This window comes from Sinocyclocheilus anshuiensis, unplaced genomic scaffold (genome assembly GCF_001515605.1).
Source record: "Sinocyclocheilus anshuiensis isolate Anshui unplaced genomic scaffold, SAMN03320099.WGS_v1.1 scaffold70, whole genome shotgun sequence".
Classification (NCBI taxonomy): domain Eukaryota; kingdom Metazoa; phylum Chordata; class Actinopteri; order Cypriniformes; family Cyprinidae; genus Sinocyclocheilus; species Sinocyclocheilus anshuiensis.
This window is the reverse complement of record NW_015542377.1, coordinates 2,116,941-2,132,126: the sequence shown is the minus strand read 5'-3', so window position 1 is coordinate 2,132,126 and position 15,186 is coordinate 2,116,941. Positions and strand designations below refer to the sequence as shown.

The window sequence follows — 15,186 nt, the reverse complement described above, 5'->3', positions numbered from 1 at the left end:
CATATATATATATATATATATATATATGAGAGAGAGAGATTTCTTTTTTATGAAAAAAATGTTTTTTTTATGTTCCATAGAAGAAAGTCATACAGTTCAGGAACAACATGAGGGTGAGTAAATGATGACAGAATTTTCATTCCTGGTTGAACTATCTCTTTAAAGTAAAACTTTTCTGTGAGCTTTCTGAGATTATGTAGGTTGGAGGACAGAGGGTACCTATCTGGCCGGCTATGACAGGTGGCCGCACCATCAGCAACACCAGTTTGTCCAGCAGTAGGTGGAGGAAGCGCACCACAGGCTCCAGCTGAGAGGAATTTAGAGCTGCTATATCAGCTCTCAGCTCTGCCTCCAGATTATTCTCCATAATGCGCATGTCTCCTATCCTCACAGGGAACATTCCAGCGCATGGCTCCAGCTGAGAGGAATTCAAAGCTGCTATACTAGACTTCAGCTCTGCCTCCAGATTATTCTCCATAATGCGCATGTCTCCTATCCTCACAGGGAACATGTGCTCATCCAGCGCATGCACCAGTGCAAAGAACTTATCTAAATACTGGTCCTGGGCAGAGGAAAGAAACGCATCAGAGAATGCATTTGTTTTAAGTGGGCTATTAATCAGTATTTTGACAATTTAACTTCTAATTACCTGTGTGTGGATGGCGGATGCAGCCACAACCTCTACATTAAACACCCCTCTGTGGTTATCCACCCATTTCATTCCAGGAAGAGGAACCTACACACAAATGCATGAATGAACTTGCAGCATAATTTCTTTGTATTATTACACATTGCCACCCTAAAATACTCTCAAACACACTTCCTACAAATCATAAGTCCCACTGTAGTGTATATGAAAAATAACAGCATTGCTAACAATACAGGTACCATATTGATTAAAAGCATAGTTAAATATATTAGCACTTGGTCTGTAAAAAATGCTAATGGTAAATAAATGTTCAATGTCCAGGTTTTTTTCTGACAACATCAGTGACCAACGAGGAAAGTCTTTAACATTTAATTTATATTAATATAGAGGGATACAAGATACTAGATACTAAACAAGGCCATTAAAATAATAAAATACATTTTCATATTTAACTATGTGTGTTGTGTGACAGAAATTGCCTTACATCAGGAGAGAGAACAGAGTAAGACTGAGGCGGTTTCTCCAGAGATACTGGAAGGCAGAAGTGACCTGTTCTCAAGCGTCCATTTTGCAGCATGGGAATCCACTGAGGAAAAATAAGAGGCATAACATTTACTATAGGTGTGAACCTTCAGGCACATCATGATTAGATTAGATTTTTATTCAGAGAGTCATGATCCTGGGGCCAGTTGCATAAACATCACTATGTTAACGTTAAACATCACTATGTAACGACTGTGTCTTAAGAACTAGTTTTATTAACAAGCTGTCAATTTAGACCAGAATATGTTTTTTGTAACTGATTTGAAAAACGTATGACTACTTTTTCTTGCAGGGGAAAAAAAAAAAAATTAGATAAGCAGTCTACACAACCAGCCACCGTATCAAAACTATTCTCGATGCATCTCAATTTGCATCTTTGTTATTGAATAAAGGAGGCATGTTGCCTAAATCTGTAAACAGATTTATGGAAATGTTCTCTATTAGCACTGTGTGACTGCCAAAAATGTTAAAAAAGAAAATAAAATCCTTTTATAGTGTTCATGTACACTGTCATTCAAAAGAACTGTCATTCTTTTTATGCTCACCAAGGCTGCAATTATTTGATCAAAAATACGGTAATACTTTTCTTTCTTCTTTAGTTCTATTTTAATGTTTCAAAATGTAATTTATTCTTGTGATGGCAACACTGAATTTTCAGTAGCCATTACTCCAGTCTTTAGCGTCACATGATCTTTCTGAAATCATCTGATATGCTGATTTAGTGTTCAAAAAACACTTGTGGTTGTGCTGGTTAACATTTTTGTGATTTCTTTAATGAATAGAAAGTTCAATATAACAGCATTTATTTGAAATGTAATTTAACGTATCCTTGCTGAATAAAAGTTCTTTTTGTTTGTTTGTTTGTTTTTATTTTTTGTGTGTGTGTGTGTGTGTGTGTGTGTGTGTGTGCTGATTTAGTGTTCAAAAAACACTTGTGGTTGTGCTGGTTAACATTTTTGTGATTTCTTTAATGAATAGAAAGTTCAATATAACAGCATTTATTTGAAATGTAATTTAACGTATCCTTGCTGAATAAAAGTTCTTTTTGTTTGTTTGTTTGTTTTTATTTTTTGTGTGTGTGTGTGTGTGTGTGTGTGTGTGTGTGTGTGTGTGTGTATAAACTATGTACCGTGTATCCAACAGGCGTCTCCAGTGGAGTGTTCTGTTTCTGTTGACAGCTAACATGGTAGAAAGTAAAAAGGATGTGATGATGGTCGGTCAGCGAGGCTGGTAGCTTGATTTTAACTTCATCGTGGAAATCTGGTGATCTGAGGAAACAACATTTGATATACGGGGGGAAAAAATCAGAAAAAGAATGTTAAAATGTCAGTGTCAGTAATCCATTTCTTATACAAATGCAAACAAAAACTTGTCCATCTGTTGTTCTAAATTCACATACAGCTGACCCTGCCGCTCCGTGAGCTGATGTTTGATCCCCTGTTAAAGACTTCTGCATGATGTCATGTAAATGAGTTTTTAATAAAAGTTGCAGCCATTAACTCACCGATTATGATAGACTACAGCAGTATATGCCTCCTTTGAATACTCTGCACAACTGGATTTCCCGAAGATTACCTAAGAGACCAAGGAGTGAAGAACTGTAAGTATCTTATGCCATTTCGCCAAGTCAAGAGAGTGCTTCTCCATGACATGTTTGGTCATATGAAGATTGTAAATTGATCTGCATTGTCAAAACTTACAGGCATAGCATTGCTAGGATCTTCCCCATTCATGAACTGTACTTTCACTGTAATGTTACGGGCTGAGCCTTGACGGTTAGCAAAGTTCAGGCTCTGTGGGTTCACATGCAGCAGGTTCCTACACACACACACAGGTAGACAGAGATTGTATGTTTTTTTAAACACATTTAGAAGTTCCAGTAAGTTTTATAAATCTTATATGCGAAGGTTTTGATAATTTTATGTGTAATTAAGTTTAGAAATGTTTTTTTGTTGTCTCAGACGATTCCTTAACTGAAATTTTAACAGTCTCTTGTTAAAATTAACAGGAAACAACTAATTAATTTTAAAATAGCATTTTAAAAAACTTGGAATTTACACCAAATTTAGTTGCACAAAACAGAACTTCAAAAGAAAAAAAAATTTCTGGTCACATGTGAAAACATCTTTAACATTAACATTAATCCCCATTGATCTTTTCATTGCATAGATTTTTGTTGCACAGCCGTTTCCGTTCTGCGGTTACAGTAGCTGCAGGAACGGACAGAAATACTACTGCAGTGACGTGGAACGCACTCTCCGGGGAGACCGCACAGACTGCAAAGTTCACAGACTTTCCAAGGAGCACAGATCTCTCATGCTCTCTCAAAATTACCTCTCTAATGTGGTGCAAATATTACTTTTATTTCATACAGTGATCTTTTGCTGAAAAGGAAAAAATTAGTAAGGAGAAGTGAATAATGCTTTTGCATTGTACACTCAAGCATCAACAGTTTGTTATTCCATGAAAATATTTAAAATGTTTCCATATTAGTTGCATTTTCACACACACAAAATAACAACAACAAGAGATGCAATAAAAAAGTGGAGCAATTCCAGTTCAGGAAACCCATTAAATGGGTTAATCATTTTCTATTTGGCACAGGGTGTAAGAATGGACATTGCAGTCCTCCCATACCACTGACACACAAGCTCCTACACCCTGAATGGCCTCTGGATACACAATGGGAGTCTGGTCATGTTTGCTGTGTCCACAAATTTGGATTGAGGCCAAACTGTCCGCACCTGTCTGAACAGGACCAGTTAGTCTGAGCGTGCAGCAGGGCAACGATAGTACATCACTGGAGCAGACATAAACCAAGTTAGCTGGCAGGCAAATAAAAATGAAATCAAGTTTGTTTCAACTTTATGCATGTATGTTAATATGGTCAATGTTTCAAAATGCATTATGCATTCAAAAATGTACTATCATCAGATAACAATGTGCTAATTACTTCAGTTTGCTTTTAAATTTAGCTGAATGTTGAAATGTTAAATGCGTTTTTATCTCACATGCAAAAAACCTGTCTGCAAAAGTGTTGAATAGTGTACATTATTCCACAATTAAAAGATTAAACGATTCAATAGTTCAAAAATAGCAACAGGTTCAATAGTTTATCAGTAAGTTCCATATTTAGGGTGTTTGTAAACTTTTTGCCATGACTGACTCATTCCCATTACAAGCTGCTAAGTTTAAAGATATAATCACAACACATGTGAACAAAGAAAACTAAAGCTAAAACATGTACTGAAAAGTGTTGTTGTAAATTCTTACAAGTAAAACTTTTCACCAATGTAACATCACCTAAATGGCTGACATAGATGAGATTTTGTTGAAATATAATGTATGAATACAGCTGTCATAAAGTTGCATTACACCTGTATCGTTTATTTAAAATTGAAAGTCTAGTCATTTTTGTAAAAATCTGAATTTAATCAAAGAAATAATTTTTTTTATCTAACCGATTAAAAAAAAAAATCTAGTATGCAAGAAAGTGAATATATTTGGCAAGTTACCCTAACAGGCCACCAGAAAAAAAAAGAATAAATAAATAAAAATCTCCCACTAAGACCTGATGGGAGATTAATATGAAGCAGCAGCAACAAACTCCCCCAACTTCAGTCATCACTCATTTTTTATTACTGCCTAAGCTGAACCATCCTGTGATTCAGTGACGATTCTGCTTGTACATGCAGACCCTCTCAGTGGCACCTGAGAGTGATGCTTCGCTGATTCAGGAGACCATTAAATCAAAGCCAGAACCATAAATCGCATACTTTTATTATTAATTCCCGTCCAGCGGTACATGCACAGTGCACCAAGTGGCTGTGGTGATGATGTGATCGATCGGCAGGATGATTCATCTGCATCGTTCATCTTTGCTTCTCAGAGGCAACCAGGGGCCAGGTTATGGATGTGTGTGTGTGTGTGTGTGTGTGTGTGTGTGTGTGTGTGTGTGTGTGTGAGATACTGTACATTTTCTGCACCGAGTAAACTTTCCAGATTGGGAGGAGGACGCTCAAGCACAGCCAGCTTAATAATTACCAAATGCTCCCTCCCCCTCTCAGTGTAGCTGTATATATTTTGAGGAATCTCTGCTGTTTTTGGCGTTGTTCTCAGAGTAGGAGATGAGAAGAGTAGCGAGAAAGGGAGGCTAAAAGAGACGAGTATCCAGACAGGCATTGGGAACGCACTGACGCAGTGAACAATTCTGCCTTCAAACCACCTGAAACGATGTTGATTTTCCTGCTTTTTTGGCTGAGCTTGTCAACAACAAGCGCAGCCCCTAACCTAAGGAAAGCACCCACAGAGGCACCTATTCTAGTCACCGCGCCGCCAACTGAGGCTAGATCCCGCTTTGCCATGTTAGATGATGTACGACTCCTGGCTAACGGTCTGCTCCAGCTCGGCCAGAGCCTCAGAGAGTTTGTGCACAAGACCAAGTCTCAGATCAACGACATCTTTCAGAAGCTCAACATCTTTGATCGCTCCTTCTACCAGCTCTCAGTGGTCACCAGTGAAATCAAAGAGGAAGAAGAGAAGTTGAAGGAAACAACCATATATTTGAAGGCCAATAATGAGGAGATCAGAAACTTGTCTATGGAGATCAACTCCAAAATCAACAACATTCTCCAAGAGCGAAGCCAGTTGCACAGCAAGGTTGGTGGGCTGGAGGAGAAGCTGAAGGGCTTGTCTGAGAGCATGATGCCTCTGGAGCAACTTCAAGAGATAACTGCATTGAAGGTGAGTCCAGTAAGATTAATTCAGAACTTCCATTCTAATTAGTCCAAACTCCCATTATAACTAGAGGGCTTCTCAGTACCAATTTTAAAATTCATGTCTAAAAGTGCATGTAAATCACACTTGATGGCAAGAGCAAAACCAAAATTAATGCATATCAATAAAACTGATCATATACAGGGATCTGTTACAGTTGAATCCAGTTATGCATTTACTGCATTAACAACTTGTCTATTGCAGGATGTGATTGAAACACAAGAAAGGACCATTACTGATCTGCTTAAATCTGTTAAAGAGCAACACGAACAGCTCAATTACCAGAAGATCAAAATTAAGAGCCTTGAGGATAAGGTATCCATCCCTGTTTCTATAATGTTTCATGCTATTTCCATTAGAAATGTAAGATTATAAACTTTGAATTTATCATTCAAAGCATTTTTAATTAAAAGGGTCCCCACATCTTTGACAAATGCATTTACAATTACAGTACACATCTTATAGAGATTGCACTAAGAACAATTTCTAGCTAACAAAATATTTTTTTACATTTTATTTATTATAAAATGTATTTGACTTCTTAAGAATTTAATTTGATTATATTTTAAATGAACAGATTAAGTTTTTAATAAATTAGATGTAATTTTAATAATGTCAATGTCAAGTGATTAGAATTAAAAATAATTATAAATGTAACTCTCCTGGCTTTATTTGCATTTACTGAGAAGAAATATTCATTTCTTTCAGCTGAACTATGACTCTTTTCAAGACACAGCTGAAAAACCTTTGGATTTAAACCCAGAAACAACTAACCCTTTTCGTTACTTAAAAATGAACTCCACCAATGGAACTGCGGAAATAAATGGTAAGAACAGCACAAAATCAATTAGTAATTTGATTTTAAAGTAAAAGTTACTTTAATAAATCCAAAATCATCAACTGTGATCTTTGCTTCTGTTTTAAATCTGGTATTTGTGTACTTTGCTTATGTATATTGGTTACTCCGCTCATGTGCAGCACTTTGGTCAGTCTCGAGGTTGTTTTAAAAGTGCTTTAAAAATAAATCGACTAAACTGTGTGTTTTGCTGCACAGACTTTCCAAAGGACTGCAGTGATGTGTTCAAAAGAGGCCAGAGGACCAGTGGAATTTACCCAATCAAACCCAATCAATCTGAGCCTTTCTATGTTTATTGTGAGATAAGTGCTGGTAAGAGACCAATTAGGTACATCTAATCAGACTTCCTATTGATATCAATTACAAAAATTCGGACAAATAAAAAGAAAGGACACAAGAAACTCAGGCTATGTGGCTACTTTCTTAAGAAAGCTGTGCCTTAATCACTATTCTTATCCAGCTGAATACAAGATTCTCTTTTTTACTTTTTACTTTTACTCGGTTTTAAGATGGTGCAGCCACAGTCATTCAGAGGAGGGAGGATGGTTCTGTTGATTTTGACCAGTCATGGGAAAAATATGAATATGGATTTGGCAAACTGGAAAGTAAGTATGGCCTTTTGTGTCATCATGTCAGATGTCTCCTTCTCTACCACTCCAACTGCCTTTAAAAGCTACAATCTAATTCTCTCAGTTCACACAGATTTAAAAAAAAAAAAAAAGAGAAGCCGCTTTGATCATCTATAAACAGCTTATGCTTTTGTTTTATGATGCATCTTTAGCTGGAACTAAGTGTAAATATCCTTGTGTTACAGAAGAGTTCTGGCTTGGCTTGGCGAAGATTCATTCCATTGCTCAACAAGGACAATACATTTTACACATCGAACTGGAAGACTGGAAGGAGGAAAAGAGATTCATAGAGTACACATTCACCCTGGAAGGTCCAGCATCTGATTATGCTCTTCACGTGGCACCCCTGTCTGGAGATCTGCCTGATGCCATGAGCAACCACACTGGCATGAAGTTCTCAACCAAGGACAGAGACAACGATAATCACGACGAGTCAAACTGCGCCAGGAACTACACAGGTATCACATGGTCAAAATAAATATTTAATATCCCTCAATATATAATTGAATATTCCTTGTATATTAACTGTTTGCTGGTTTCAGGAGGTTGGTGGTTTGATGCATGTGGGGACACCAACTTAAACGGGAGATACACCTGGATGAGGTTGAGGGCTCGGCACCAGCGCAGGAAAGGAATCTACTGGATGCCAGCCAAAGGAAGCTCCTATACCCTCAAATCCACAAAGATCACCATCAGACCATCAACCCAGTTTCAATAATCCCTGACCCTATACTCTCCATTGGGTAATTCAGAATCAATCAGAGGGGTCACACTGGCAGCAGACACTAGCCAACAAAGCTTTTCCCTTTCTCTACAGACAGCAGAAACTGAATGATGCAACTGCAACAGGTCATTGACTCTGGTAGAGGGTAAAAGCCAAGTCAAAGGGTTATTGCAACATGCATGTGCTAGTTCGAAATCTTCATAGGTCATCAACTTGCAGCTTGTTGATCAAGAAAAGTTGTTAAAAAAACATCCTAATACTGAACAGGTTCAAATGGCAAAGACCCATGGCGGATCACAGCTCTGGAACAGGATCTGATGCATTTTATTATCAAGAGTCAACAAGAATCAACAATAAGTCTGTAGACTTATATGGATAATATTATAGAACTACATTGCACTCAACTATAGAGCTTCTCAACATCATTTCACATACTGTATGTTAGCTTGAAGTTTTTAAGTATTTAAGCAATTTACACAAATGTGCAACAGTAGAAAGCAATGAGTAACACTTTGTAATAACTTTCATTAAATCATGACTACAATGCTTATGAACACATTTATTATTATATTATACGATAAATATATATTTGTAATTTTGATATTGAAAATTATTACAAAGTGTTACCAAGAAATGTGCTGTTATGGTTGAAGTTGGATCTTTTGCTTGTCTCTTTCTGTTACGGAGTCATATTGACTCCTGGTTACGTTTTGTACATACTCAGCTGTACTGTATATATTTAGTTTACACAGTGTTTCTCAATGGTAGTCAGGTGCATCATATTTATAGCAACACATTTAGACATTAAGGCAAAAATAAAAACCAGTCTTTCTGTAAATTAGCTCACAGCAGTCAGGTGAGACTTCAACTATACTTGGACTCACATGGCAAACTTTTTTTTTAATAAATTTCACTGCATAATTAAAACAGGTTTGAGCAAAATCTTCTCAACAAAGAAAACAGTATATGAACAACTTCACTGCAGGCTCACAACTGAAATAAGCCAGTTTCCAGACTGGCTCTACTGTTAGTTCATGGGGGAGGAAAAAAAATGTAACTGATAATAAATAAATAATCCAGCAAGAGGATCAAGCTTAACCTGTGTGGGAAATCAACCCTTCATAATTAACATGGTATATGACCTGTATATACGACAGACATGACAAGCGTGATAAATCCAGAATGTAAATGTTGTTGGCAGTAAAAGATGTCCCAATCTGCCAAGTCAGCACCACCTAAATCAAGGCTGACTATGCGGCGTCTGGAGGAAGATAACAAAGTTGGCACAGGCTGTGAGTGGACAAACATGCCCTCTGAAAGACAGGTTATGTCAACATGCAGAGGATAAAAATCTTTGTCTGGTCAACCTTGACTAAATTAGTAAGCTTAAATAGAAGGGTTAGTCCATACAGTGAGGTTGTCTGCTCACAAAGAAAGTGCTCTGGTTACTTAGCAATAAGAAGAAGACAGGGCACTTCATAAAAAAAAAAAAAGAAAGAAAGAAAATACTTGTTTGTGTTGGTGTGTGAGGCCTATATGATCTAGACCAGTGGTTCTCAGAAAACACTTGCCAGAAACACCTCGTTTGTTGTCCTGCCATTATTTCAGTGATTTAGCAATGTCACCATGTTACACATTTTCATAATCCTGGCTAGTGGCTGCTTTGGCCTGCCCTCAAACAGTAGGGTAAGTGATTTCGCTATTTCAAGGAGATGCTATTTTCCGCTGCAAGGGCAAAAAAACATTATATGGACTTTCAATAATTAGGCCATAGTTACCATAGATAGAATACTGTTTACAGCTGCTCACAAAGCCTTGGGAGTTGAAACCCAATTATGGTAAGGGGAGTACTATTTGAGACACACACTGCAAACGGTTGACCAACCACAACAGACTGGACCAGATGACTAATCAGATCCAACTGGACTCTTCAGAAAGGGAAGCTTTACAAAAACAGGAACTAAAACAGAGTGCTTCAGGCAGAGGGTGAAAAGAGGCACTGGAGCAATATACAGTCTGTGCTTTTTGAACTTTAAATCATGTGCTTTAAATCAAAGCATTCTAGTAGAGCCCAAAAAATAAAATGATGAACTTGTAAATAACCATAATATGGGCACTTTAATCCAAATATTTAAAAAAATTCACATACAAAATTCATTGGTTAAAATGTGTAGAAACACTGAAGAACATTCAGCTCCTAAAAGTTCTGGAATCCTGAAAATTATTTCAAATTGAATTATTTTAGTTACTTTAAGTTACAAAAACTAGGAGTGCCCATAGATTAAAATAAGTTTTGAAAACCAAACTAGGGCTATTTGCTTGTAAAGTCAGACGTCACACTTCACCGTTACCAGGTCCCAGCGCTATATCAAATCCCAAAAGCAAACAACATATGGTGCTAATATACATTAGAGTTGTGCTGTACTACTACTGAAATATCATGATCCTTACATTTATCTCCATATCAAAATCTTCATCTTTTCTGAATCTTTAAAATATTGGTTTCCAGGACACTGTGAGCCCAGAGACTTTCACACTAGCACGTTTGGTGCACACCCGGGTTCGATTGACGTCAGAGTTCGGTACGTTTGGCTAGTGTGAAAGCTGTCATGCGAACGCGGTTGCGCACCGGGGTACCGAACCCGAGACTACCTGAAGGAGGTGGTCGGAGTTTGATTGCACTCGAACTGTGGCGCAGTTCGCGTGAATATGAAAGCAACACGGACTCGGGTGCGCACTTGTTCAGGAAGTAAAGTAACCTGTGCATGCGTTTTAGCCGATTACAATGTATTTTCTTCAATAAAACACATATAAGTGATGACAGTGTTGCTGATTTACCTTGGATTCGAGGGAGAGTGAGCCTGCAGTATATTCGCGTGTAGCAACTGCAATCAGAGCGGCAAATGAATGGTAATCCGCTGTCTCCTCAAAATAGCCGTCAACATGCGACGCACATTCAGTAAACCCATATGTCGTTTGGGTTAGATAGAATCAAGAGAGTGTGAAACCAGACCAATGCTGGGGGGGTGCCAGGAACAATCACACTCGGGTTCGAACCACAGCAAACGAGCCCAGTGTGAAAGCCACCTAAAAGTTTAGCTTAAATGTGTGCTATAAATAAAAAGTGCTACACATAAAAAGTCTACATTTCAAGTCTTGAAATGTAGTAGAGGCTTGTACTCGGAAACAGTGTTTGTTACATCACAACTTAGCAAGCGAATAGGGTGCCTTTGAATATTATTGTGTTGGAGCCAAAAAGGTTGAGAATTACTGATCTAGACATTTATACCTGTAAGTGGTGTTGGGCACATAAATGTCCCTGGCAGGGAACTCCAGGATCTCTTTTGTTGGCCGCACTCGACTGTCTGGGTAAGGCTTCACTTGGAGCAGATCAGGCGTCAGGCAGTAGTGAGGGTTCTCGGGGGCTGGTGAGATGTCAATCTTCAGCTGGGCTGAGGGCATTTAATAAATGAGTAACATAACTCATTACATAAATGTTAATATGGCCAAAATCTATTGCATAAACATGCCAAAAGAGCTCTACCTGTAATGGGCCTCAGTCTACGCAGCACAGAGGATGGGCGCCGCATGTCGGCTAGGAACTTGTAGAGATCTTCATCACTTAGTCTATCTCCTTCCTAATATGATATATTAATAAAATATGAAAAATATATTCAAATGTCAAAAGCAGGGGTATTTATTAGCTTTAGCGGTCCGACCTATGCAATGACCGGTAACTGGAGGATAGTGAACTTTTGTTTTTTGAATAACAGCATGACCTGTTTGAAGAAGTTGGTGACCGTCAGGGTGGCTGGTCTAAAGCTAGTCAGACTGCATGATTCATCTCCGCTGGTGGTTCTCTCCAGCGAACGACGCCCCACAATACTCGAGTTCCTCCGTTCGGACCAAGAGCCTTTCCGTTCTGTGTAATGATGCAGAGTCAAGTAGTTAAAACTTCAGTACTACAAGATCAGAGAGGACAAAACAAGACAATTGTCAAAAAATAAATCTCTTAAAAATAAATAAATAAATGCTGTGGTATGGCATAAAGAGCAAAAAATTAATAAAAATTGAGATTGGACTAGTCTTACTTCAGTCTTACGTCTTCATCACCCATTTAAATGTTGTTCAGAAAAATAATTTCGAACTACACAAGTACAAGATAAAAATGCACAACCATCTGTGTCATTTAAAGACTCACCTGACAGCCCCATCTCCAGCTCTGTGTCTCTCTCTAGGCTGCCGGCACTGTTCACTATGTTCATGAGGTGTATGGCCGTCCAGGCAAAGGGCATCCGATAACGCCCTAGTCGCTGGCAGAACTGTTCGGACTGACTGCGCAACTTCTCAAGCTTTTCCTTATTCTGTGGTACCAGAGAAGAGAAAATAAAAACAGTCACCATGCTGGACTGAATTCCACCAGGAGCTGGTGTACAATATATAAACTATTATGTTTGGCTTACTTTGGCAGCATCAGATTCTTTAAAGACCATGTAAGGCTCTGCACATTCTCCAATGTCTCCTTGCTGAAGCACCTTCTCAAGCTGAATGCAAACACAGTGCAAATGAGCAATGATAATGCACTGCTTTCAGTCAACACTACTCAAAACACTCCAATTAAGCAATAAATGAACATCAATGCAAAATTAAAATCAATGCAATAATCATCAAATATGCAACTACAAAAAAACAGTACACTTCATAAATCCATTAATTTCATATTAACTTGAAAGCATTAATGCATGCAATGTTTAAAAAAAATATATACATATTTATAAAATATATTGTGGTTTATATTACTCCAGTATTCAGAGTCACATGATCCTTCAGAAATCTTTCTGTTGATTTGATGCTCAAGAAAGATTTCTTATTATTGTTGATGTTTACAACATTTTTTTTTTTTTTTTGTGAAAATCATGATACATTTTTTTTTCCAGGATTCATTGATAAATAGAAAGTTCAAAAGTATAATTATGCATATTTTGCTCATGTTTCATGAATAAGACTCTGACTGTTAAGAAGGATGCTGAATAATGTAACCAACCTTGATAACAAGGAAAACGTCTTGAGAAGGGTAGGTGATAGAAAAGACAGCAGAGCGGGCCAGGGTGGAGATAGCAGCAGATGGGATGTGAGGTCGCAGCATGAACTTCGTTTGCTCAGAGTTCAAATCAAAGTAAAAGTTCTCTGATATCTGAGGATTAAGACAGGAAAACATTAGGATTCATCAATGTCTGACGAACAACTAAAATCCTTGAGCACAGGGGACTACTACCCTCTAGTGTTGAAATTAGTTAACAATGTCTTGTGACATTTCCTGTACACATAAATGTAGCTTGTATTTAAAGTATTGGAAATCAATGGGGTAAAAAAAAAAGTATTCCCATCAAATTTGGTTTAATATATGCAATTTTAAAACACACAATTTAAAAAATAAATAAATATAATACAATGCACAGCATAAATGAGTACGCCCCCTCTGAAACTTACATTCAGAAATTACTCTTTACTTAGAAGGCATGTTAGGGTTCTTTAGAGATATAATGTTCTAGCAAGTCTGCTTGATCAATTACCAAAGAAGCACGTCAAAATTATTCAGGGAAATATGATTTTCTTATCAAAGTGATTAAACGTTGTGTGGCAGAAATTAGTACACCCTCCTGAAAGTTACTAAATAAAATACATTTTAAAACATCTGGTGTAAGTTTAAAGCAATTTTTGATCGAAAGGTAAGTATGTTGAACCAAAACTTTTAAAGAGAATTTCTTGACAATTAAAAGTGTTATATAGCCCAAAGAATAATTCATAGAATTAATACTGACAACAATGGAACCACTTAGGAGAGAACTGTCAGGAGACTTATTTCTTAGCACAGAAGAGGACAGTGGAACAAGAGGAATACCAAATCATTAATTTAAGTGTGAAAATATAGAAAAAATAATACAGAAATTCAGAAAAAAATGGACTTGTGGCAAGGACCCTGAAACAATCAGGCCTTCACTTTAAGCTTTCATTTAGTGATGAGTGATTTTTTGCTAGAAAAAGAGCAGGAGAAATACCAAGCAAGTATCTCAGAGCTGGCAAAAGTTATGAAAAGAATGACTGTTTATCTCACAGAGTAAGATGTAGCCTGCGGAAGTGACATGCATGGTTGTTGTCCACACTGGATCTACTTGCTGTAGCCAAAGCACAATAAACCCATGTAACCTTTTCCAAGGCCCATATTTACAAAATATAAACTTCTGCGAATCCATACTCCGTTCTCACGAGACCAAGTTGATTTTGGATTTAATAACAGCATCCAAAATGTTATGGTGTTGCTAGAGGAGGAGTACTGTGAGAAGTGCCTGGTTCCCACAGTGAAGTTCAGTGATAGTAAAGCTCTTCTATAGAGATGTAAGAGTGCTGAAGGTGTGAGGGAGTTGTGCTTTATCAATGCGTCATGAATTCACACACCACTGTGTGATGTAATACACAAACTTGAAACAGAAGATGTTAACATCTCCTCATTCCCTGTGTTGTTTGGCATTTTTTCAACATGACAATGACGATATGCATTCTCCCAAGTTGAAAATCCTTTAGTGGACATGTATTTCACCCAATCTTAACACTCTTGAGCACCTGTGGGGGATTCTGTAGAGTCGAGTTGAGCAACACTCCCATTGCATTTAAGGAGTTAAACAGGACAGTTGTGACAATTTGTCATGAACTTGTACACTCAGTGCCAAGAAGGGTCAGAGCAGTAGACTACAAATAATGGAGGACATACCAAGTACTAGCATAATTAACATTTGTTGAATTAAATCTAGGGTGTAATGATTTCAGCAGTCCTTCATTTAAACAAAATTGGCTAATTTATTTATTTTACAGATATTAATGACATATATTTCTCTGTTTTTATTAAGTATATGTTTAATACATTTACATTTTGCCATCTTTCCATGAATTGTGTTAACGATCATAGAAAAGTACATCTTTTGTATTTATTTTGGGGGGGGGGGGGGGGGGG

General features: G+C 37.5%; 2 protein-coding genes across 2 annotated transcripts in view; one reads left to right on the top strand and one right to left on the bottom strand.

Moving 5' to 3' along the window:
• LOC107692429 (dedicator of cytokinesis protein 7-like) overlaps positions 1-15,186 on the bottom strand; it is a 51,176-nt gene that overhangs the window by 28,718 nt on the left and 7,272 nt on the right. Inside the window, exons 9-21 of the mRNA XM_016491477.1 lie at positions 13,222-13,371; positions 12,641-12,721; positions 12,379-12,541; positions 11,957-12,099; positions 11,722-11,815; positions 11,467-11,629; positions 2,893-3,010; positions 2,697-2,767; positions 2,322-2,460; positions 1,134-1,235; positions 650-736; positions 450-562; positions 220-338 (exon numbers count right to left, since the gene is read on the bottom strand). Coding sequence (XP_016346963.1) covers positions 220-338; positions 450-562; positions 650-736; positions 1,134-1,235; positions 2,322-2,460; positions 2,697-2,767; positions 2,893-3,010; positions 11,467-11,629; positions 11,722-11,815; positions 11,957-12,099; positions 12,379-12,541; positions 12,641-12,721; positions 13,222-13,371 — 1,543 coding nt within the window. The remainder of the gene's footprint in view (positions 1-219; positions 339-449; positions 563-649; positions 737-1,133; positions 1,236-2,321; positions 2,461-2,696; positions 2,768-2,892; positions 3,011-11,466; positions 11,630-11,721; positions 11,816-11,956; positions 12,100-12,378; positions 12,542-12,640; positions 12,722-13,221; positions 13,372-15,186) is intronic.
• LOC107692388 (angiopoietin-related protein 3-like) lies at positions 5,313-9,104 on the top strand. Its single transcript, XM_016491425.1, has 7 exons — positions 5,313-5,935; positions 6,173-6,283; positions 6,677-6,794; positions 7,023-7,136; positions 7,334-7,429; positions 7,639-7,911; positions 7,996-9,104. Exons 1-7 carry the CDS (start codon positions 5,426-5,428, stop codon positions 8,169-8,171), a joined length of 1,398 nt encoding a protein of 465 aa, XP_016346911.1. The 5' UTR covers positions 5,313-5,425; the 3' UTR covers positions 8,172-9,104.

Coding starts and splice junctions, on each gene's coding strand:
- LOC107692388 (XM_016491425.1), top strand. CDS start 5,426: ATGTTGATTTTCCTGCTTTTTTGGCTGAGCTTGTCAACAACAAGCGCA. Junction 6,795..7,022: donor TGGAACTGCGGAAATAAATG/GTAAGAACAGCA, acceptor TTTGCTGCACAG/ACTTTCCAAAGGACTGCAGT. Junction 7,912..7,995: donor CTGCGCCAGGAACTACACAG/GTATCACATGGT, acceptor TGCTGGTTTCAG/GAGGTTGGTGGTTTGATGCA.